At 37.9% G+C, this 25,113-nt stretch overlaps 1 protein-coding gene and 1 pseudogene across 1 annotated transcript in view; both read right to left on the reverse strand.

Annotated features, from left to right (window-relative positions):
• Nucleotides 1-1,984: 1,984 nt before the first annotated feature.
• Nucleotides 1,985-4,275, reverse strand: LOC113181895 (autophagy-related protein 16-1-like; annotated as a pseudogene).
• Nucleotides 4,276-15,452: 11,177 nt separating this feature from the next.
• Prrg1 (proline rich and Gla domain 1) overlaps nucleotides 15,453-25,113 on the reverse strand; it is a 97,803-nt gene continuing 88,142 nt past the window's right edge. The window contains exon 4 of the mRNA XM_026387581.2: nucleotides 15,453-16,187. Coding sequence (XP_026243366.1) covers nucleotides 15,702-16,187 — 486 coding nt within the window. The 3' untranslated portion in view covers nucleotides 15,453-15,701. The remainder of the gene's footprint in view (nucleotides 16,188-25,113) is intronic.

The raw sequence follows: 25,113 nt of genomic DNA on the forward strand, positions 1-25,113 counted from the left end.
TGGACTTTTTCTAAAATATCTTAAGAGCTTATAAAAAGAAAAAGGCAAGTTCATATGGCCACAGCCAGGTATGAACTTTAAAAAAAGTGATCTATTATGACAAATTTGGGAGTAGTATTATCATTCTTTCTCATTTTTATTAGTTTGTTATAGTTATACATAAAATTGGGTTTGTTTAGACATAATTACAAAATATTTCTGGGATGTAATTTGTTCCGCTTCAGTCTCTTACCCTTTTCCTCCCTTCCTCCTTCCCCTTGTTGCCTTTCCTCTATTCTACTGATTTTTCATCAATTTATTTATATTTAAAAAAAATACTGCATAAGGTGAAATTCACTGTGGCATATATATGAAAGTCTGGTCAGATTTATTCCACTGTTCCTCTTTTTCCTATCCCTCCTCTCTCCCCTTCAATCCCCTTCCTCTACTCCACTGATCTTTGTTCTGTTTTCATGGAATCCCCCCTCCACCCTTTTGTTCTTCTTCCTTATTTTGGTCTAGCTTCTGCATATGAGAGAAAAATTTGAACTTTGACTTTCTGGATCTGCCTTTTTTTCACTTAGCATGATGTTCTCCAGTTCTGTCCATTTACCAGCAAATGCCATAATTTCATTCTTCTTTAAAACTGAGTAATATTCCATTGTTTATATGTACTATATTTTCTTTATCCATTCATCTATTGAAGGACACCTAGGTTGATTTCATAGTTTGGCTATTGTGACTTGAGCTGCTATAAACACTGATGTGGCTGCATCACTGTAGTATGCTGATTTTAAGTCCTTTGAGTATATACCAAGGAGTGGGATAACTGATTCAAATGATGGTTCCATTCCAAGTTTTCTAAGGAATCTTCATACTCCTTTTCAGAGTTGTTGCACCAATTTGTAGTCCTGCCAGCGATATATCAGTGTACCTTTCCCCAAAAATCCTTGCCGACGCTTATTGTTACTTGTATTCTTGATAATTGCCATTCTGACTGGAGTGAGATGAAATCTCAATGTAGTTTTGATTTGCATTTCCCTGATTGCTAGAGCATTTTTTTCATATATTTATTGGCCATTTGAATTTCATCTTTTAATAAATGTCTCTTTAATTCGTTTGCCCTTTTATTAACTTGGTTATTTGTTGTTGTTGTTTCTAGTTGTATTTTTGAGTTCTTTCATATATTCTGGATATAAATCCTCTGTCTGAGGAGCAGGTGGCAAAGATCTAGCCTTCTGTAGGCTCTCTGTTCTTGCTCCTAATTTTTTCCTTTACTGTGCAGAAGCTTTTTAATTTGATGCTATCTCACTAATTGATTCTTGATTTTATTTCTTCTGCTTTAAGAGTCTTGTTAAGAGGCTCTTAAATATAAGAGGCTTGCATTTTCTTCTAGCAGTTTCAGAGTTTCCTGTCTAATTCCTGGGTCTTTGACCCACTTTGCTTTTGTGCAAGGTGAAAGAAAGAGGTTAATTTTTTTTTCACAGAATTTTTTTAAAATTTATAATCAAGTTCTGTTGGGTAACCAAATCAAAATTCATTTCTTGACAAGAAGTAGATATGTAGAAGAGTTGAGGGGAAGGGAATCAGAAGTTCTGAAGACCAGTCAAGAGACCTATAGTTTCAGCAGTAATTAAGACCAGATCACGAGAGCCCTGCAACAACCCTAGGCCCTGTGTTTGGTGTTTTTACTAATCCAATGTTTAGAACAAGTCTACTGGGTGAAGGACCTCCAGGCAAGGGGCTGTGCATCAGGCAGAACCAACTCTGGAAGGATGGGACATGTGGGGTGCCATTGACACTGTCATCCAGAGAGGAGACCCAGTGCTCCCCAATGAGGTATGGAAGATTGGAGCTAATAGTGTTTCCCACCCTAACTGAGGCAAGAGCCTGAACCTCAGCCAGGTGACTTGCAGGGTCAGGCTATTTCAGTGTTGATTCCTCCAGGCCACTAGAGAGCTTAGTCAAAATTCTCAAAAATCCTGTCCAAAGGAAGGCCACCGTGTCACAAGGCTTGAGCTCTTCTCTGAAAGGGCATGCACCCACAGGACAGGGCCCTGTGTGTCCCTGTGCCTCTCCTAAAGGTCATAGGCTGTGCCCACAGCACAGCTTTGCACCTTTTGTCTACAATGACATGTACACTGGGATGAGACCATGCCATGTGTTGATGGAGGAGCTGTGCTGTTTTGAAAGAACCTTCTCCACTTTCCCTGTGAGAACACTCCAAACACAGGGAGAGCCCTTGGTCTAGCCTGCTGCTGCATATCTGCCATCAGGGCTGAAGATGACTGTGGTCCAGTCATAGCTGCACTTGAACTAAGGTGCACTGAACATATGCTTGAGGGCATTTGTCCGCAGATAAATAACTTTCAGCAGGTCATCATGGGAACAACTCAGAAGTTCAGTCCTTTCTGGGTTTAGGTCCAAGGCAGTGATCTTCCCCCTCAGCTCCATTTTTAGAACCACTCTTTCTTTCTTTCTTTCTTTCTTTCTTTCTTTCTTTCTTTCTTTCTTTCTTTCTTTCTTTCTTTCTCTCTCTCTCTCTCTCTCTCTATATATATATATATATATATATATATATATACACACACACACACACACACACACACACACATACATACACACAACATCTTTATTTTATTTATTTATTTTCATGTGGAGCTGAGGATCAAACCCAGTGCCTCATGCGTGGGAGGCAAGCGCTCTGCCACTGAGTCCCAACCCCAGCCCCTCAAACCACATTTTATGATCTGATGTCCTAGAATGGCATTTTCTTATCAAAATGTCCACTCATTACACACTGCTCTGTGCAGACAATATTATTGCAATTGGATCTTGCAAACACTGTCTTTATGCAGCCTTTGCTGTGTAGATCCCAGAGCTGTGACTTCCTAAGATGGTCCGTGGATTGTCCAGCAGGAGCTTAGCAGAGAGCACTTTCCCACTATGTCCTCTGAGCGTTTGACGTAATCAGTAATCATACACAGTCCAGATTCAGCTTGTAAAATCATTTGAAGCTTCTAAGAGGTAAATCCCAGGACTACCAAGTTTAATGCTTATAATTCCAGCATTACTACCAGATAGGGAGCCTTTGAACTCACATTTGTCTCCAAATGCTTCCCATAACTTAACCCTATGGTCCATGCTTCCAATGGCCAGTAACTGGGAACCTGGACTGAACTGCACAGCATTAACTTCCCTCATAAAGCAGTAGTTGATACCCTCATATCTTTACCAGAACCAGGATGAGTATCTGCATTATCTTGGGAGACTGGGAAGGAAGAGACAGAGTGTCTCCCAAAGATATTAGTGATAGAATCCAGAAGGCCTCCAGCAGGCTACTCTGCTGATAGCTCCCACAGGCAAGGTTTCCTGTATTTGCTCTGAGGTCTGATCCACTCTGACTTCAATGTCATCATCCTGTTCAACTGGCAGCAATTCCTTTGCTGCCTCTGCAAGCTCTTTCTGCAGCCAGGCTTGCCATTTCCTGGAGTCCCTTTTAATCTCTGCCTTGAGGCGGTTTGCTTTCTGCGCTTTCTCAGCTATCCACCTTCAGTAGTTTTCCTCCAAGACAGTAAAATTGATCTTCAGGGCATCATATTTGTCCTTCAGGGTCTGGTTGGCTACCTGGAGGTCTAGAAGCTTGCTGGATAGATCTAGGCACTCTGTTGCCAGGTTAGAGATGATTTGCGAACATTTTTCAATTTTTGCTTCATTCACCTGCATCTCCCTGTCCTTCTGCTGCATTTGGTCAATCACCAACTGAGCTAACTCCCCATGATTCTTATGCAATTCAGTCAGTTCTTCTTGATGTTTAATCCTCAGCTGAGCCATTTCTTATAGTTGACTGTTATTCCATGTGACATGGTGACCAGGACTTATCTCATGCCTGTTTGGGAGGTCATATTTTTCAGCTTGTAGTTTCTGGGCCAACAATGAATGAAGATCTAACTTTTTCAGCAACTTGTTATCTTTAAATGACAAGAGGTGGTGGTGAAGAAATCACTTTCATGCTAGTGGTTTTCCATCAACAGTAAAGGCTATTTCCCCACTAAGGAAAGAACACTGGGGTAGAGTAAGAGAAAAGACTCTCAGAAATCAAATGTCACATGCTGTATGATACTCACCTGCAATGTTAATTCCTTACATTGGTGCTTGAAGTCAATTAACGTCTGTCTCATCAGTGCGATCACCTGCACGGGATGCTTCTGCAGGATGATCTCCTCCAACGACTCCCTTTGCTGCCAGTTGGGCCCTCAGGTCCTCTGCAATGTGGCCTTTACAGCTGGGAAAGTTAGCAGAGCAGAGGGCCCGGTGATTTGTCTGTCGCACACTGCCTGGGTGCCTCAGGGCCATGGAACCCAACAGAGGCAGGTTGCTGCAGCCCATATAGCATGTTGCAGCTAGCAGGCAAGGTAAGGCCTAAATTTCATTCTACTATAGATGGATATCCAGTTTTTTTATAGACATTTATTTTGTTCATTTTTATGCGGTGCTGAGGATGGAACCCAGGGCCTCCCACATGTGAGGCGAATGCTCTACTGCTGAGCCACAACCCCAGCCCCTGGATATCCAGTTTTTCTAGCACCATTTCTAGCTATCTTTCTCCCAACATGTTTTTGGCACCTTCCTGGAGTATCAGATGATTGTATCTATGTGGTTTGTCTCTGTGTCTTATATTCTATTCCATTGTTCTTCATGTCTGTTTTTTGGTGCCAATACCATGTTGTTTTTATTACTTTAACCACTATAATTTGAGGTTCAGTATTGTGGTGCCTCCTGTACCACTCTTCTTGCTCAGGATTGCTTTTTCTATGATAGGTCTCTTATTCTTTCAAATGCATTTTAGGACTCTTTTTTTCTAGTTCTGTGAAGAATGTATTTTGATGGGAATTGTATTGAATATGTATAACATTTTTAGTAGCATGCCTACTTTGATAATATTAATTCTGTCTAACCAAAAGCTTGGGAGTTCTTTCCATATTCTAAGGTTTACTTCAATTTCTTTTTTCAAAGTTCTATAGTTTTCATTGTAGAGGTCTTTTAACTCCTTGGTTAGATTTATTCCTAAGTATTTTTTAAGGTTATTGGGAATGGGATAGTTTTCTAATTTCTTTTTCAGCAGATTCATTATTGGAGTATAGGAAAACAGTTTATTTATAGGTGATGACCTTGTATACTACTACTTTGCTAAATTTGTTTATCTGCTCTAGATCTCTTTTGAGGGAGTTTTTTGGCTGTTCTAAATATAGGATCATGTCATCAACAAACAGAATTTGAGCACTTCTTTTCCTATTTGTATTCCTTTTATTTCCTTCTCTTTCCTAATTGCTCTGACTGAAGTGCCAAGGACTATACTGGACAGGGGTTTCAAGCTGAGAGTGGAAATCCTTGTATTGTTTCTGTTTTTAGAGGAAATGCTTTCTGTTTTTCTTCATTCAGTATGAAATTGGCCTTGGGTTTATAATATATAGCTTTTACAATATTGAGGTAAATTTCTTCTATCCCTAGTTTTGTAGTGTTTTAAACATGAATGGGGACTGGACTTTGTCTGCCTCTATTGAAATAATCATGTGATTCTTGTCCTTAACTGTATTTATGGCATGGAGTACATTTATTGATTGGGGTATGCTGAACCAATCTTGCATCTCTGGTATAAAACTCACTTGATCATAGTGCATTATCTTAATGTATTTTTGAATGCAGTTTGCCAATATTTATTAAGAACTTTTTCATTAATGTTAATTGAGGATATTGACGTGAAGTTTTCTTTCCTTGATGGGATCAGGGTGATACTGGCTTCACAGAATGATTTTGACAGTGTTCCCTCCTTTTCTATTTTGTGGAATAATTTGAAGAGGATTGGTACAACTTGGCTGAGAATCCATCTAGTCCTATGCTTTTTTGTTAGAAGGCTGTTAAGAGCTGCTTCAATTTCATTACTTGATATTGGTCTGTTTAAGTTTTCTATAGCCTCATGGTTCAATTTCTTTAGGTCATATATCTCTAGGACTTTGTCAACATCTTTGAGTTTTTCTAGCTTATTTGAATATAAATTTTCAAAATAGTTTCTGATGATCCTCTGGATTTTGGTAGTGTCTAGAGTGATATCTCCTTTCTCATCTTAATTTTGCTAATTTGGGTTTTCTCTTTCTTTTGGTTACTTTGGCTAAGGGTTTATTGATCTTGTTATTTTTTCAAAGAACTAGTCCTTTATTTCATTGATCCTTTACATTTTTTCTCAATTTCCTTAATTTTGGCTCTGATTTTTATTATTTCCTGTCTTCTACTGATGTTGGTGTTTTTTTGTTCTTCTTTTTCTAGGGCTTTGAGGTATAACATTAAATTATTTATTTGACATCTTTCTGTTTTTTTTTTTTTTAATGTAGCAAATCAGTGCCATAAACTTTCTTTTTAGAACTGCCTTCATACTGTCCCAGAGATTTTGATATGTTGAATCTCTACCCTCATTTATTTCTAAGACTGTTGTTTATTTCTTCCCTGATTTCTTTCTGGTCCATTCATCATTCAAAAGTGTATTATTTAATCTCCATGTGTTAGAGTAGTTTCTGTTTTTTATTGTCATTGATTTCTAATTTCATTTCATTATGATCTGGTATTTGCTAAGATTTGCTTTGTGCCTTAAAATATGATATATTTTAGAGAAAGTTCCATGTGCTGCTGAGAAGTGAATCCATTTGTTGATGGATGAAATATTCTACAGATGTCTTTTATGTATTTTTTACTTTTTAAAGAGAGAGCGAGCGAGAGAATTTTTTTAATATTTATTTTTTAGTTCTCGGTGGACACAACATCTTTTGTTTGTATGTGGTGCTGAGGATCAAACCCCGGGCCGCACTCATGCCAGGCGAGCGTGCTACCGCTTGAGCCACATCCCCAGCCCAACAGATGTCTTTTAGTTACATTGATAAATAGTCATTTTTAGTTCTGAAGAATCTTAGTTTATGTCTCATGACCTATCTAATAGTGAGAGAAAAGTGTGTTGAAATCATCCAGTATTGTATTGTCATCTGTTTGATTCCTTATATTGAGAAGGTTTTGTTTTATGTACATAGATGTACTGATGTTTGGGGCATAAATATTTATAACCATTATGTCTTATTGTTGTATGATTCCCTTAACTAGTATGAAGTGACTTCTTTGTCTTTTCTGATTAATTTTGGCTTGAAGTCTACTTTGTCTGAGCAAAGAGCAGCTATCCCTGTTTGCTCTCATTCCATTTGTGTGGTATGTCTTCTCACATCCTGTCACTTTCAGTGTGTGGATTTCTTTGTAAAATGAGTCTCCTGTAAACACCATATTGTTGGGTCTTGACTTTTAATCCAATCTGCCAATGTATGTCTTTTGGTTGAAGAGTGTTGACCATTTACATTCAGTGTTGTTATAGAGAGTTGATTTTTATACCTGCCATTTTGATTTATTTCTAATGCTTAATTCAGACTTCTCCTTTAGTTAAGTATTCTTCTAGTGCAATTTATCTCTATTCTGGTTTTCACTTTTATCTTTCATTTCTTCTATATGAAATATTTCATTAAGTAGGTTTTGTAGTACAGGCGTAATGTTTGTAAATTCTTTTATTTTTTTATTTATCATGAAAGGTTTTTATTTCATCTTCAATTTGGACAGATAATTTTGCTGTATATAATAATTTTGGTTAGTACTCATTTTCTTTCAGGGCATGGTATATATTGTTCCTGAAAGGAAAGTGACCACAACACTCAGAGCAACCAAGAGATCTTTATTGCAGCAGTGAGAAAGAGGAGAAGAAAAAGAAGGAGAGAGAGAGAAAGAGAGCAGGGAAAGACAGGAGGGGGTGAGAGAGAGTGAGAGAGAGAGCAAGAGAGAGAGAGAGAGAGAGAGAGAGAGAGAGAGAGAGAGAGAAAATGAGAGAACGCACAAGAGAGAGGGACCTCGCAGGAGGGAGTTTTTATAGCCAAAATCTAATGGGGTCTTTGGGTCTGCAAGCTAAGCTGCCTTGTTGGCATACAGGTGTTATCTTCTGCCTTCAGGCAAATGGCCAGGGGTCAGATGTGGGTTTCTGTTGCACCAGACAGGTGGGGGTGGAGTATTTAGCCTTGAGTGGGGTTGAGTGTTCTGACTTGACGCAAACAGGTGATAAAGGACCAGACTGAGGGGGTTTGAGTGCCTGGGTTATCCTGCAACTAACATTTGTTCAGCCTGCCCTGTAGACAACCTAGTTCAGCCTGCCCTGCACCTAACAATTCCAAGCACTCCTGGCTTTTAGGGTCTGGGTTGAGGAACCATTTGAAGTCTGAGTTGGTTTACCTCTAAATGTGACCTGCCATTTTTCTCTTGTGGCTTTTAAAATTTCTATCCTCATTCTTATATTAGACATTTTCATTTATAATGCATCCTGGAGAGGACTTTAAAAAAAACACCTTGCCTATTTTCAAGATCATATACTTTATCTTTATGGCCTGAAAAATCTGTCTTCAAGGTGGTCTAATATATTGGTGATGGTTTTCATTGAATTTTTACTTTGATTGAGCCTTTCATTTCCAGGATTTCCACTTGGATCTTTATCATAATCTCTTATCTATTATGTAAATGATCTTTCAGTTTTTGTATTTTCTAGTTCATTCTTTACTTCTTTTTTAGCTTGCAGAACATTTCAATGTTGAACTTTCTAAATGATTTCTCAGATATTTCCTCCACTATAGTGTGAATGGGGTCAGTTGCAGAAGTGTTATGGGTTGATTGGTTTTCTCTCTTGCTTTTTCATATTGCTTATATATCTACCCATATTTGGGGATGATTATTACTCCTTCTTTTATGCAAGGGACTGTTTAGTGAGCTTCTTTCTCTTAAGAGCCTCAGGCTAGGTGAATATTCCAGGTATTTGTCATCTGCTTTTCCCTGTATCAGTACTATTTTGTGACAAAACACTAAACCCTATTTACTGCAATTACTTCAGAGAAAAGCCATGTAATATTCAACCTTAAAGGAGAAAAATCTTGTTGATACTGTTCTCCACAGTTCTTCTAATCCAGGTATAAACTTGTAGTAAAAATCTGAAATAGGTTGAAACATTAGCTATTAAATACAATCAAATTTCTATAACATTATATAGGGGCTGAAAGGCGGTGGGAAGAAAAAAATGGGCAAAAGAAGAGAGGAAAAAAAGAATAGATACAACAGAAAAGAATAGTATGCACCAAGGTAGAAAGACAAAAAAAAAATGGGTTTTCAGGGTTGCTTAAGACAATGGCAGATAATATAAGAGGGAAAAGAAGAGGTAAGAGGGCAAATGTAAACTTGAACTAGGAAAACAAAGATAGAATGATTCCAATTAGTGCTTTAAAACATTAGAAGAAATATAAAATCGAATGGGTTGAGGGCACAATATTGAATATTAGCATAACAACTATCAAATCAAAATAGAGAGTGACATATATCAAAGTTGATGTTAGAGATATTTATAGTAAACCATGCTGAGGTGAAGAAAATTCTTTTTGAGTCTTGGTTTGGATTTTCTCATGTTTTGAGACCTTTAGAAGATATCTATTACTCGATGGCATTAGAGCAGATTATGCTAAGTTAGCCAATCCCCAAAAAACAAATGCCGAATGTCTTATCTTACATAAGGGGGGGGTGTGACTCAAAATGGGGTAGGAAGGAAGAGCATGAGAAGATTACCTCTAGATAGGGAAGAGATGTGGGAGGGAAAGGGAGGGAGAAGGGGAATTGCATGGAAAATGGAAGGAGACCCTCATCGTTATATAGAATGCATGTATGACGATGTTAGGGAAAGAAAAAAAAGAAGTGTGTCACATTAGTTTGGGTAGAGAGAAGTGATGGGAGGAGAGGGGAGGGGAAGGGGGGAAGGAAGGACAGCAGAATAAAATAGACATTATTATTGCTGTGGGTGTATATGTGACTGCATGACCAATGTGATTCTGCAACCTGTACACTCAGAAAAATGAGAAATTATATCGCATCTGATTCAAATGTATGATATGTCAAGATCATTGTACTGTCATGTGTAACTAATTAAAACAAATAAAACATATATAAAAAAAGAAGATATCTATTACTCTTTGACTTTGGATCCCTCAGAGGTGCTAAGGCCCTAGTTGCTCTGGACCTCCCCCAGCTGGTTCTTGTTTGTCAGCCCAGGGGCCTGAGACTGGACTCTGGAAGGTTGCTGTTCTGGGTCTGCTGGCTGTTTCTGTTTTGTACTGGAGCTCAGAAATACAAGGCTGAGGCCTGTGGCTGTGACAACCGCAGGTTACTCTGCACACACTCCCATCTACAGGGTCCTCTTCAAAGTGGCATAGAGCCAGTGGCTCTCTGCAAGCATGAAACCTTGATTGTGGGTTCTCTGTGGTGCACAAGCATTCTCCTGACACAGATTGCCAGGGCACTGTCCCTGCTACCAGGAAAGAGATTCAACTAGTTTGCCTGAGTTTTGAGTTATCACTGCCTAGAGTTGTAAACCATAGGCATTGCACCCCTTGGCTGACTAGGACAGAGACAACTATCTTGTCTGTGTCCAAGGTCTCATGGGTTGCAGCTGCAAATCCTTGGTGCCATCCTTCTCTGTCTTAGATGGTGACTGCTCCCACCAGCCTGCTTCTGAACTCTCATTTCCTACTACTATGAATCTGTCTGCTCCATCTCTGCCCTCCCATAGAGTCTGTGCAGATGCAGAGCACTGGGTCAGGGCCAGCCCTTCCCAAGTTTCCTGCTCAGGTTACTCCAGCCCACTCCCCTTGTTGGCACTAAGGGGGAGGAGTTTCAACAACTTTCAACTAATCCCTTTACAAGTTCCTTCTAGATGGATTATTGAAACATCTGACTGCAGGGGTATGCCCTCTGGTTTCATTACTCCCTTCAAGTGGGGAGATGCCATATTGATTTAACTTCTTCTTGGGAGGCTGACAAGTTGTGGACTCCATAAAATGACTGCTATGCCCTGCACAGTTTTCAGTTCATAATTTGGCTTAAACTACTTGATGTTTAATGACCCAGACACTGCTCTGGTTGTGTTTTAACTTGGTCTGTTTCCCCACTGCCCCCCTCCAGCCCGTGAGACCTGGACACAGACAATATGTTTTTTAGGGAGTGAGCTTATGTGCTTTTCCTCTCCTTTGGTCTCGGTTTCTGCCCTCCCCCCCAACACTGGTCCAGATTCAGGGTCAAGGAGCTCTGCCCTTATTTTCTGCTATGGTAACCGAACTTCAAGTTTCTCCAGGTCTAGTCTAATGTTGGGTCTTCTAGCATTTATATCACCTACATCTCTGGTCAGCTGTTCCTTCATTGCCCCTTTCTGTGCTGTGGAGGGGGTCAGGGGTCACCACCAAGCTCTGCTCTACCTTCTTGAATTCAGAATAGTATTATCTTTAAGGAGAAGGTATGAGGTATCCTTGGGGTGCTAGAACTGTCTTTTTTTCCCCCTTTTTGCTGTGCTGGGAATCAAACCCAAGGCCTCCTGCATGCTAGGTGAGTGCCATACTACTGAGCTGTACCATTCCTAGTCCACAATGTCTTGATATAGGTGTTGAGTCTCGTTGAAATTGCTATATATTTTAAAAAATATTTTTTATGCTTTCTTGGACAAGTCCCTAGGGAAGTATGCTTATAAAATACATACTTAAGACATAAATATTTAAAAATTTTCCTTGAATATAAAATACATAGTTTTAATTTTTATACCATAAAGATCAGCTTATATTTACATTTGCTTGCCTAATGACATGATGTACTAGCATTTACTCTTTGAGGTGGCTATACTTAGGAGAATGCCCTGTGGTCACAATGTTTTCATCTTGTGCTTTCTTTTCTCATCTTCTCAAATGTCAAGAGCAAGCTGTTCTGCTAAGCAGGATAAAACCAGCTTTTTGGTATCTGCAAATGCCACCATTTCCAGGGCTCGACAAACTACACTATAGGGGGGTTTCAATCTATTCCTTTGTACTAGTGTTTTGTTTCTTTCTTCTTCTCTTTTTGTTTTTTGGTACCTAAGTTGCTTAGGGCCTTGCTAAGTTGCTGAGGCTGGCTTTGAACTAGCCATCCTCCTGCCTCAGCCTCTTGAGTTGCTGGGATTGTAGGTGTGTGCCATTGCACTTGGCAAGTGTTTTCATTTTTATCATGCCAGGGTCATTCCAAAGTAGTACAGAGAGGTTTTTATTATGTATGTATGTATGCACTGGGGATTGAACCCCTATACTTGAGCTATACCTGAGCCTAGAAAGTTCTTTTTTATGCTGAGAACATCCTGAGGTTTTTACCAGGTGATTTCTGGTTTCTTTACTGAGCAATATTCCCTAAGTCCACAATAAAGGAAACATAATCATTGTACCTTATCAAAAAGAACAAATTTAATAAGAGCTTATGCAGCATGTTTATCATTTAACCATAATATGATTAACACATGGCAGAAAAGGCCTCTTGGGTTTAAAAATAGCTTTATTTAGCATACTAAAAACACAGAAACATAAGAAAATCCCTACCTAGTATAAACATAAAAATAGTTAAATACCATAATTTAATGTAAACCAAGCATTTAAAAATGTGAAATGTTAGAATAAAATACATGCTATTTACATAGAACCAAGTTAAAGCTACCTCCACAGTTATTGGATCAAATCAGTCTTGAAGAAGTCATCATTAGCAATGTAACAAACACAACATCTCCATTTGTCAATGGGCAAAGAATAAATCATTTTATTTTCTTTAAACAAATATGATTTATTGTGACTTTTAGAGTAGGGAAGCAAAAAGTACCAGTTCCAGGAATCCAGACACAACCACTGCATGTGGAGGTTTGTAAAGCATTCCACTGGAAGACCATTGAGTCCATTCTTTAATTTCAATACAAACTAGTTGATTCAGCTTAGTTACTGCTTAAGAAAGGTACTAAATACATTCTGCAAAAATAAACCTTTGTTAAAAATGATCAAAGGTGAATGCAATATCAATCATATAAGAAAGGCAAAAGCATAAAAATATATATTATTCCAGACAAGCCCCTTAATTATAATAAATGTTAAGAAACTCAGTTTATAAAACCAGATGGGGTAGCAAAAGGGATTTTAAAAATATAAAACCCAAACCATATTCAAACAAAACAAACCTAAGATAATGTTTCATGAAGAAAGTGGTATCTTGTTTATTCACTCATCATTATGTGAAAGCTGCCATGAGATTTTGTGGCTGATGGAGCTATTACTATGGAGTAGGTTTTCTTTAACCAACATTCTAAAAAGCTGTAGTTATCAATCAGTTTAAAAATTTGGCTTTTGCGTCAAGGATCAACATTCTGGTTTTTTTTTTTTTCTTTTTTGTACCGGGGATTGAACTCAGGGGCACTTGACCACTGAGCCACATCCCCAGCCCTATTTTGTATTTTATTTAGAGACAGGGTCTCACTGAGTTGCTCAGGGCCTTGCCTTTGCTGAGGCTGGCTTAGAACTCACAATCCTCCTGTCTCAGCCTCCTGAGCTACTGAGATTATAGGCATGCATCACTGCACCCGGCCAATATTCATGCTTGTACTTCAATTCAGGAAGTGGCATTAAAACCAGTATCAGGAGTTTAAAATGTAAAATAACATCTGAAGAATAGATACAAAATATAGACTGTTGTGTTTGCCTAATCTTATAGTTCTCAAACTTTTGATCTCTAGATCCCCTCTTTCTACTCTTAACATTTATGGGGATCCGGATGCCAAAGCACTATTACTTAGGAGATTTATGTCTATCAGTATTTACCATATTAAAAAATAAACTGGAAAAAACTAAGTGTAATTCACTTAAAAAATTCATTATGTGCCAACATAAATAAATAATATTTTGATGAAAAATAGCTGTGATTTCTAAAACAGAAAAAAGATGTGTCAGAAAACAGTATTGATTTACATTTTTGAACTCTTTGTTAAGAGAATGAGAGTGAAAAGTCAAATAATCTCTTTATATTATGATGAAAATTAGAAACCAAAGATCACCATGTAGTTATGGCAAAATTTGAAACAATATTATTGTTCCTGAGACCACTATCAAGATATCATCAGTTTTGGTCTATGGAAGCTGGGGCATCTATTAACTACACTCACATGTTTTATTTTCCTTTCCATTTCTAAACTTTGTTTGATTGAGTTGGCAATCATTTTTAAGTTGGCACAGCTTTGGTAGAGACCAGAGTATAGCAAGGGTTAGGCAATAGCTCACATACTCAGACTGGGAAGATGTTAGGCATTTAAGGAGATGCCTGTTCTATTTCTCACTATGTGAAAGCTCTGATCAATTTTTGGGAAACAGAGGGAGAAAATTCTCCCTGAAGCACAATAATAATACCAGAATCTCACACTTGGATGGCTCTCCATGTTGGAGAAATTATAATACGCACAATCTCAGTTGATCCTTTTTTTTTTTTTTTTCCTTTCTGAGCCTGTTCCTTCTGCTTTAAGGGAAAAATAAAAACCCTGCATTTAAAAAAAAATCGGATGAAAATACAAGATGAAATGGCAACAATAATGAGATGTGTGTGGGACTGTAACTAGATTTAGTGTGCACCTGCCACAACATGTATCTTGTAGTCTTTTTTCACCAACTGAAGGGCAATGTAAAAACCACAGTTTATAATTTAATGGCAAGTGGTCTTGTAATCATCTTGAGGCAAAGACTTCAGACTGTACAAAAACATTAAGAATTGCAGAATTTTTATTTTAATTGAACTCATGGGTGCGTGAAGATTTTGTGGTGGTAGGAGAGAGTGAGTTAATAGTACAGTATAAGGCAACAAAATTGCAAGAAGAAAATAATTACTGCCTCCCCCCAGGAACAAGGACTAATTGGTATCTATTGCCTGTTATTAATACATTTATCCTCCTTAGAAATTATTCCATTGCCAGGAAATCCTCCCCACCAAGATATTAATAAAAATAGCATGAGACATTCAAAGATGCTAGACAAAACATTTAAAGGCAGGGGTGGGTGGTGGGTGGTAGTCAACCAAGAAGAAAATCTCTAGTATAAAATGAGCCAGATACCACTAAGGAGCAAAGATTTTGTTGCTAAAACTCTTTAAGTACTGCATGTACATGCTCTCTTTATCTTTTTCTGAGATGTTTCTAAAATGGAGAATGACTCCATACTTTTTTTTGCTCTTTTAAGGTAGATGAAGAAATAGGTTAACAAAACCCCGTAAGAATTAGGAAACATGCTAAGTACATCCTTTTTGCAAAACTCTACACCTTGTTTATGGCTATGTATGACAAATTCTTGGTGCCCTTTTTTCCCCAGTTATGGTGAGTAATGCTGTCTTTACAAGTGATTTAGATAGAAGTTAGTGGATTTTTAAGACAGTTGCAAATATACTGGGTTGATGCACACACATGGATATATGTATATGTGTGTGTGTGTGTGTGTATATATATATATATATATATATATATATATATATATATATATACACATACACATACATACATATACATATATCACATGAAGACTCTCACTGGTATGTTTTTCCTTTTTCACATATTTCCTCTAGCAAAAATTAGCATGGATAATGATTTTGTGATAGGAAACAAAACTAAAAAAAAATCAAACCAGTAAGAATGAAGTGGTATGCTGAGTCTAATAAAATAAGTCAATACACATTTATGTAGTGGTAAAGTGCTAGAAAGTTCTTTCATTAGTATTTTAAAAAATGATTAGAATAAAAAGAAGTTTGCAGCTTCATTTGATGGTGGTGACCACAGGCACCATAGCTATGGCACTGGCTGAGCTGGAGTTGACTATGTCCTCATATTCAGGGGGTGGATCTAAATGAGGTTCTGTTTCACTCCTCCGCAGGTTCACCTGGCCAGTGGCTTCCTCATAGGTTGGTGGGGGATCACAATTGGACAGGCGAGTGGAGACAGAATCTGAGCGCCCAACTACATATTCCAGAAAGCCTGGAGACAACCCAGTGCTCTCGAACACTTCATCTGGTGGGGGAGGTGGAGTGATGATGTTAAGGTGCTGAGGGAAAGGAATGTGGCTTTCAGTCACTGTCTGTCTACGAGTTTTGTTTCTTAGGAAGCATCTCCAGATAAGGAAAATGACAAGGAGGATAATGAAGAGGCCAAAGATTAGTGGAAAGGTAAGATAAAACTGAAACCAGTCACTTCCTCTGTTACTCTCTCCTTGTTGCGCTTTTGTGTAGGTGCTCCAAAACTCCTTCTGAAAATACAAAACAAAAGAAGTCAAAGTCAGTATGAGTGTGATCAAGAGATGGGAGATATTACATGAGCAAATCTCTGGGTTCAATGAATGTCATGAACAAAAGACCAAAACCAGACTTGTTGGTTTGAATAACTCACAGCCTGTATTTTCCATGACAAGAAATTACGAATATAGAAAAACGTTGACTTAGGATGGGGTGATGTCCCAATAAGCCCATCATAAATTGAAAATATCATTAATTTGAAAATTCTTGTAATAAACCTAACCTACCGAACAGCATAGCTTAGGATCACAGCACAATGTAGAGTCCTGGTTGCTTGGCTATTTGCCCTGGATATTGAGGGGCTGACTGGGGGTTAAAGCTCCCTGCTGCTGCCCAGGATGGAGAGAGAGTATTTTACCAAATAGTACCAGCCCAGGAAAATATCAAAATTCAAAATTTGATGTATGATCTTTACAGAATGCCTATCCCTTTCACCATCACAAAGCTGAAAAATTCAAAGTCCACCATCAGTAACTGGGGACCATCTATACTTTATTGTGCTTGACCTGGATCCTCCTTAAAATACTCAGACACCAAGACTCTTTTTCAAAACTTGGAGATATCTGCATTTTCTGCTATGACATTTTAGATTAAAAAAATCAGGAATGAGGATTTTTCTCCTTTTCAGATTATACCAAATAATTTATCATTAAAAATATAAGTTAGGGCTCAGTTGGTAGAGTGTTTTCCTTGCATGCACAAGGCCCTGGGTTCAATCCCCAGCACCACAAAAAAAAAAAAAGTCACTGTCCATATCCAACTTGAGGTCCTCATCACACGATCTCCATCATCATTAATAGTGTGTGTTTAGGCAAGCACTCTACTACTCCATCCCCAGCCTTTGCCTCTATTTTTCCATGCTTAATCATAGTCAATAAGTACTTTTCTTACCATCTGTTATTTATTTGCAGGTGCAACAGGTCACTAATATTATTTAAATCTTTTTGCATCAAGGGAGGAACCCTTGGAATCCAACTTGGGAAAAAAAAGGAATTGTAGAAGGGATTTTGATCATTACGCAAATGGGAAAACTAAGGGAGTTTGACTACATCAGAGATTTTAAACTCAGTTGTTCCATGGGTACAGTAGTGATGCAAAGTCATAGTATTCCACCGTGCAACTAGATCTTCTCTGAGGGGCATTATTACTACAACATTTTGTGATTCTAAGATGCACTGGGATGTGTTTTGAGAAATATTGTGTGATTTACAAGAGGCTTGTGCATATTTCAAAAGATATACTTAAAAATATACAAGGTTCAATATTAAAATAAGCTCCAAATAGAAAAAGTATACCCTGTGTACTTTTCAATTTCTAAAGATGATTAAAGATGTACAAACAGTTTCTAAAGATGATTCCAAAAACTTGAAATTGTCAAATGACTCATTTACTTCATTACTATTAACAATGTAAACACAGGTGAAAACTTGTGAAATATAGATGGATGAAGACATAGATATATATTTAGTCATTCCAGAGTTAGAATCCAGGGTCTTGTGCATGCTTGGCAAGTACTCTACAACAAGCTACATTCCCAGCATAAGCTTCTTTTAAATAAGTGTACTTTAAAAATTCTTCATTAATTCTTTTTATAATTGTCATCCTAATAATGGAAAATTTAAATTTTGTACAATAATGTTTAAAATGTAAAAAATAAATTAATCATACAAAATTTCACTAATGCAGAAAAAGATAAAACAGAAAGCAAATCACTTGTAATTTCATCACAAAGATATAATGTACTATGGACATTTTGGTTTACATAATTAGAAAAGTATTTTCATCTGCTCTTTCTCCCATGCTTTTATCAATCACGGTTGCCTCCCTACACAAGTATCCACTCTTTACAAATTTGGAATCAAATTGCAATAAATGGAATAAAAAATATTAATCAGCTATTTCTAGAGACCTATCAAGTATCTTATACAGGCTCAATTTTCCTTTACCTACAGGTGAAATTTTACCCTCTCTCTTAGTCTCTCAGACCACCACATCCTTTGCTTCCATTTCATCTTATCTATGAATGCAAATAAATGTGATATCAAATAATTATATAATGTTAACCCTAAATAGGCAATAAAAGTGGTCATTTCATATTATCCACATTGCTTTAGAATAACAAGCACTAATAATGCACATGAAAATAAGTCTTTTTTTCATGTCTGGATAGCATAATTCAGTTTGTCTGGTTTCTTTGGTTAAGACAGGATATCAAAAATCTATAAGCTATTTTTCTGTTTCCTTTCGAAAAAATTAAGGAAAAATACATTAATTTTGAAGGGACTTATTAAACCCAATTTTTATTTCACATGTAGCAACTCAGCATTTACTACATCAAATAATGCAGTTACTCTTATAATCCCCATTTTGCATGTGAGGAAATGGAGGCCCAAAGAGATTACGTAATAATAAACTCAAGATCATTTAAAATGTAAATTTTGGAGCTGGAGTTTGAGCCCAAGAGGCTTGGCACCACAGCAAACTAAAAAGCAGTCTGTCTTGATGTATAAGGTATTTCAAACCAATTTGGCCACTCTCCTAGAAAATTCAATCTTGCCTTCATGTTTGATGTGTAGTCAAAAGCAAGCCTGCTCATTTTACAGATAAAATATTTCCAATTAAAGTAACAATGATCTGAATAAAAAGCTCCTGACAGATTTATTTCTTTGGGAAATACTTATTTTGTCCTTGAGGTCAGAGGATCAGAAGAAAATTCACTTAAAATCAAGACTAATACTGTAATTGTCATTCAGACAAATAGATTCAGTTCATGTCTCTAAGCTATTTGCACGGATCTTTATCTCACTGAAAGCAGCCAAAATTTACTTAGAGCAAATAAATTTCAACATTTTAGTAGAACAGTGCTTTAGTAAGAATGAAAACTGATGGTTTATAGTTATGCTTACAGCAGCACAAATTTTGACATAGCCAATGAAGAACTTCTAAATAATTAAAACATTTTATAGCAATCTACAGTACCATATCAAATATTTGTTTAATGAAGAAAAAAGTGATTAAAGAGAATCCAAAGTTTTAGAACAGGCTAAAGTTATACAAATGATAGACATGATCTGAAGCTGCCAGAAAGGTCATGTTAGAAATACCCAAGTGCCTACTCCAAAGTGGGTGGGCAAGGCAAACTTTACTTCTGCCAGAAAGGTGAGCTACAGAACCTGCCTAGCAAGTACCTGAGCAGGCAGTACATCTGTTTGTATCTCTCACACAACACTGCCCTTCACCCTGATTGGAGGAGCATGGGGTTACAATCTACGTGATTGGCTAATTTTAAAATTGGGGCGGGCAAAGGGAAGCACTACAATTAAAATGGCTATAATTGAATCCAATGAAGGCTGAATACTATATTCTGAAAATGGACCACCAGACTTTCTGTTTCTCTCAGTCTGACAATCATTTCAGAAGGAGGAGTCCCAAGAGGCAGATCTTTCATCATGATAGGGGAGTTATAGAACAAAATTCAGTAGATACAAGATTCCATCAAAGACTATCTGCTTCTCTTGTAGAGAATGTGTGCTTTTTTTTTCTTGCTGCCATTTATGAATAAAATTTGAGAGACTCAAGGCATGAAGGCCTGTTTTCCTAACTGGAAAGAGTAGAGCTGAGCATACTTTTATCATATTTGATTAATCAGCTCAGAACCTGGGAAAGTTGGGAAGTGAGTGATTTCCCTGTGAGTTTGTAGTGCTGAGAAGGGCCCAGCAGATTGACATAGAACACTTTCGTTGACTTCTTTCCTTGAACAATAATGACAGGGAAGGGAAGGGAAGGAACTAGGCTGAGTGCGGTGGCGCTCACCTGTAATGCCAGCAGCTTGGGAGACTGAGACTGGAGGATCATGAGTTCAAAGCCAGCCTCAGCAACTTAGCGGGTTGCTAAGCAACTCAGTGAAACCTTATCTCTAAAAAAAAAAAAAAATGCAAAAAAAGGACTGGGGATGTGGCTCAGTGGTTGAGTGCCCCTGATTCAATCCCTGTTACCAAAATAAATAAATAAATAAATATAAAAAAGGAGGGGCTAAAAATGAATTCTAACTCCCAAAAGCTGCTTTTGAAAACTATGGATTCCCTTTAATATTTCTTTTCTTCATTAAACAAATAATTTACTTGGTATTTAAAGTTGCTATAAGAATGTTTTAATTATTATAGACTGAAATTAAGAGCTCCAGTGAAATTGAGGACAACTTCCTCAGGCTGACAGTACAAGCTGGAGGGCAGTCCCTGCCCTGGCCTGGGGGACATCAAGGAAACTGAGAGTGCAGATCTCCCCTGTCCTAGGGCCTGCCTAGCATAGGCTAACTAAATCTGCATATGTTTATATTCCACCTTTTGTCTCATTTTGCTGCCTTTTCACTTTTAAAAGCTTTCCTTTCCCCAGAACCTCCTGAAGATGGAAAATTTGAAACCAAAAGTTTCTTCTATCTTCCTTCAAAGCTGGTATTAGTGCCATCTGGTAACACTTTGTTGAGGGCAGAAAGTCAAAAGAACTGCAAGTTGGAAATCCATGCAAGAAGTCCAAAATTCTTCAAATTCTTTATCAAGAGAATTCTAGGGAAAATGGCTGGACTTACATATAAGTCACCTAACAGGTGTATCTAACTTCTGAGAAAATAGAATACTTGTAAATTAATACAAAAAGTAAGGTATTTTCATGAAAACGGACACTAGGAGGTAGTGAAGTGTCTGGGAAACAGTATCTGCACTGGGTAGGTTATGTGCCAACCCTTTTTTTTTTTAAAAACTTCTAGTTGAAATACAAACAGCTGGGGGATGAAGAAGAGGGGAAAGGCTGGCTTTGTCTTGTGTAGATTAATTTTGGGGACTTTATTTTTGCAAGGTGGCAGAGTACCTAAAGTAAAACCTCTTTAATTTAGATATGATTATTCAGGACACTTGGATGAAACCAATCAAGGTGGTGGATTTGGTAGCTGTCTTGGTATACCAGGCAAAAGGAAGAATGCCAGGTCCCCAAATATCACTAGTGACTAGTATGTAAAGTTGATTGACAAAAATTTATTTGAGGAAAATTAGCAAGGTGAAGGAGCCTATCAATGAGGCTACTGTTTGGGTAAAGTGTGTGTGGGGGGGCATATGTCCATGCATGCTATATAAAACAAATGGATGTAAGACTGTACAGAAAACTTCTGAGGAAGGCTACCTATTGTGGCAGGAAGGAAGATACTTGAGAACCTGAGGACAGACCAAGGCTTCATCATTAATCATTTTATGTTTTATTCTTGAACCTTTTGGATATATTACTTCTTCCAAAACATAAAGAAATTCATTCTTTCAGGGAAGTCAGGGAATGACCAGATGCAACCAAGAGTGAAGCCAGATTTACAGATAGGTAGTTAGTGTAGTTAGGTAAATTGGGTCTAATATGGAGTAAGATAAAGAAAACGGAGACAGGATCTACTTTGGAGTCCTGTAATTCTCTTGGCCTTTCCTCATGGTGACAAGGTGACTTTGTCTGCTCCTGGCATCACAGTCTCATTCAGCATCCCAAGAAGGATGATTACCAAGAAGATTAAATGCTTGCTTTCCACAAAGATTTGTCTTTAAAAAAAAAAAATCAGGGAAGCAAACATTTCTTAGAAAACCAGATATTTCCATGTATCCTTAGTCCAGAAGTCATATGGCCACCCCAGTGGCAAGAGTGACTAATAGAGTATCTTAAAAAGGGAACCTGACTGCCATGACTAATGTAGACTAATTATGATTTATTAATAAGAACTGGGCACACTGTCACTTCCCCCAAATCAGTGTTGTGTTAATAAGGAAGAATAAGTGGAATGGCTGTTATCTAACAATGTCTATCCTACCATATATACTTCCCTTAGCTGGAGATGTAACATTAAATTAGTACAATCCTAAGGAAAATCAATACAGTTCATGCTTTCCTTTTTCCAGAGGATGTCTGAGGTAGGGAAATTGGTGATCAAACTGCAATGAGCATATTATAAGTATAAAGATAGTTGAAAAGATTTGGTAGTTTTGGCTAAATTAAAGGCCTACGAAAAGTTACTATAAAACAGTGTCAGGTATCCAGGCACAGTGGTGCATGCTTATAATCCCAGTGGCTTGGATGCTGAGGCAGGAGGATCACAAGTTTGAAGTCAGCCTCAGCAAACTAGTGAGGTCCTAAGCAATTTAGTGATACCCTGTCTCAAAATAAAAAACAAAAATAATAAAAAGGGCTGGGGATGTAGCTCAGTGGTAAAGCACCTCTGGATTCACTCTGCAGTACCAAAACCAAACAAACAAAAACAAAACCAAAAGTGTCAGCAAACATTTTCTCTTAAGAACTTGACAGTATTTTGGACTTCATAGAACAAAGTCTCTATCATACATATGAACTCTATGCTGTTGCATGAATTCAGCAATAGGCAAATGGACATGCATCTGTTCTAATGAAACTTTATTTACAAGGCCAGATGGGCTGGATTTGGCTTCTATACCATGTTTTTCCAACTCATGTTTGTGATAAAACAAGTCGGTTTTAAAACCACTTTTGGAACAGAATGATTAAATGTGTGTGTCTATGAAACAAATGGAAACAAAAGAAGGTATCCAAATCTCTTTGGATATTTGTCGGTTCATTAATAGCTGTTGAGATATTCTAAGTGTTTGGTTCAGTATGTGCATGAGGGCAGAGTGGATCAATTGTTTAAGTTTGAAAATCAGTATTATTTTTTAGCATCCTAGGTTATCCCAGGGTCGACAGCCAGTCTGCTAAAGAATGCTTCACAAATGTCATTGAGCATACTCATCATTTGAACTTTCTTTGAAGGTAGATTCTGAATCAGCAGGTCTGGGATAGGGCTTGAAATTTTGCATTTGTTTAAGCTTTCTGGTGAGGTTCACGCTGTTGGTTCACAGACCATTCTTTGAGCCACATGATACTAGCATGGGTTTTCAATGACTTGAATGCCTCTGTTCATCCCAAAGGCTTATGCATTTGGTCTGGGAGGAGATCAGGCACTGAGATTTTTTCAAAGGTGTTCCAGAAGACTCTATGTGCACCAGAGCTTGGGAACCTTTACGCTAAAGCTCATGGTGCTTTATCAGTTGTAGTTTTCATTAGACACAATATTGCTTCCTTGTTTTCATTCTCTCCCCACCCTTGACCACCCATTTCTCTCCTTTTCAGATCCAAATATCCAAACAAATGGGTAGCAGAGTTAGCACTTCATTCTTCTCCTCTCCATCTGTGCTGAGTGAGGAGGAAGTTCAGAATGGAACTGGTAGGCTCAGGCACCAGGCTTTCGGGAGGAGAAGCACAAATTATTCTAGAGGTGATTTCACAGAAGGGCAGGTGGAGACAGAACTAGGGTGATAACCATGGAAAACCGCCACAGCAAAACTCACCTATATTACTGGGCCTGGGTTTGGGGCAGGGTAAAGAGCAAACCACCCTCCTGAGTCAGTTGGCACCTGATAACCAAAGCAGTCTCTATGGATTTTCCCTTCTCAGTAGGCAGGGTGACATAGTGGATAGAAATGCAAGAGACCCCAGGGATGAGGGATGGATGTGAAATGTCTTCCTTAAAGCATAGACATCACAAAAGAACCTAGAAGTGATGAATTTAAGATGATGGAAGTGAAGCTGATGACAAAGGATGGCTAACATGTACAGTTCTTACACTGTGCCAGACACTCTTCTAAGAGACTTACATACCTTAACACAAAGGGTTGGATGCTTTTATTACCCCTATTTTACATTTGGGGAAATGGAGACACATAAGCTAAAGGCCAAGTCCATCTAAGAGGCTGAACAGGGATTTGAACATAAGGAATGTGAGGTTAAGAAACAACTAGAGCAAACTGCCTCTCCAAAATGGAGATATAGGAAGGATCCACAGTGAGCAATTTTAAATACTCACCAATAGATGACTGTTTTGCTTTTCCTCATATGTAGGAAAAAAATTGTATATTGACATACGCACATATGAGAGACAAAGAGAAGGGACTGAGTTTCTCAAAGCAACCAGAAGAAATACAGTGAGAAGAGGCAGTTAGATTAAGATTAGAGAAAGGACATTGAACACTTTCTGAAAACTCAAATAGCCACCATCCTTGTTTTGAAGAAAGTGCTAAAGTATAATCAAGAAATGTGAAAGGTAATTGCTAAATCTGTTCACATTTTACTCACAGTTCAAACCAGTCACTTAGCTATAAAAGACTCCAACTACCCATGTAACTTTGAATACTGCATATGAAATATGTAATTATTCTGTTTTCTTTGTAATCCACAAGTAGAAGAGAAGGCTTCCAGGCCTTCATCCTCAGACTGAATTGCAGGTCCCTCTTGTTCTGAGGCGTGCCAGCTCCTTGGACTGAGTAACTACTTGTTTCTCCAGCTCTCCAGCCAGCAGATGGCCATTGTGGGGCTATACAGCTTCTGACTGTGTAAGCAAATATAATAAATACCATTTCAAATATAATAAATACCATTTCATGTTTCTGTTCTTCAGGATAACCCTAATACAGTCTCCTAACTGGAATTGAGGCCTTGACCTCGACTTCTCCTGCCCCTGTACATTATTCCAAGCTGCTAGAATCATAAACATACCATTCAGGATGACTTATTCTTTTATGTTCGGTATCACAGGTATGCCCTACATACTTGGCCTTGTATTTTACAGTCCTTCTATGAGATAATGTAGATATATTTGGTACCAGGTCACTTTAATGGAAGAAAGGATACACTTGGGGAAAAAAAAAAAAAAAAAACAGAAGTGCAAGTATTCGAGGGTAATATATATACCTTTCATTAGTGACCAGAGTAAGTCACCTTGTGTCTATGGGGAAGCATGGCTAAGGCATAGTCCTTTTATCACTGCGATCTACTGTGAGCTGGTCAAAG

The sequence above is a fragment of the Urocitellus parryii genome, chromosome X (assembly GCF_045843805.1).
Source record: "Urocitellus parryii isolate mUroPar1 chromosome X, mUroPar1.hap1, whole genome shotgun sequence".
In the NCBI taxonomy this organism is placed as follows: domain Eukaryota; kingdom Metazoa; phylum Chordata; class Mammalia; order Rodentia; family Sciuridae; genus Urocitellus; species Urocitellus parryii.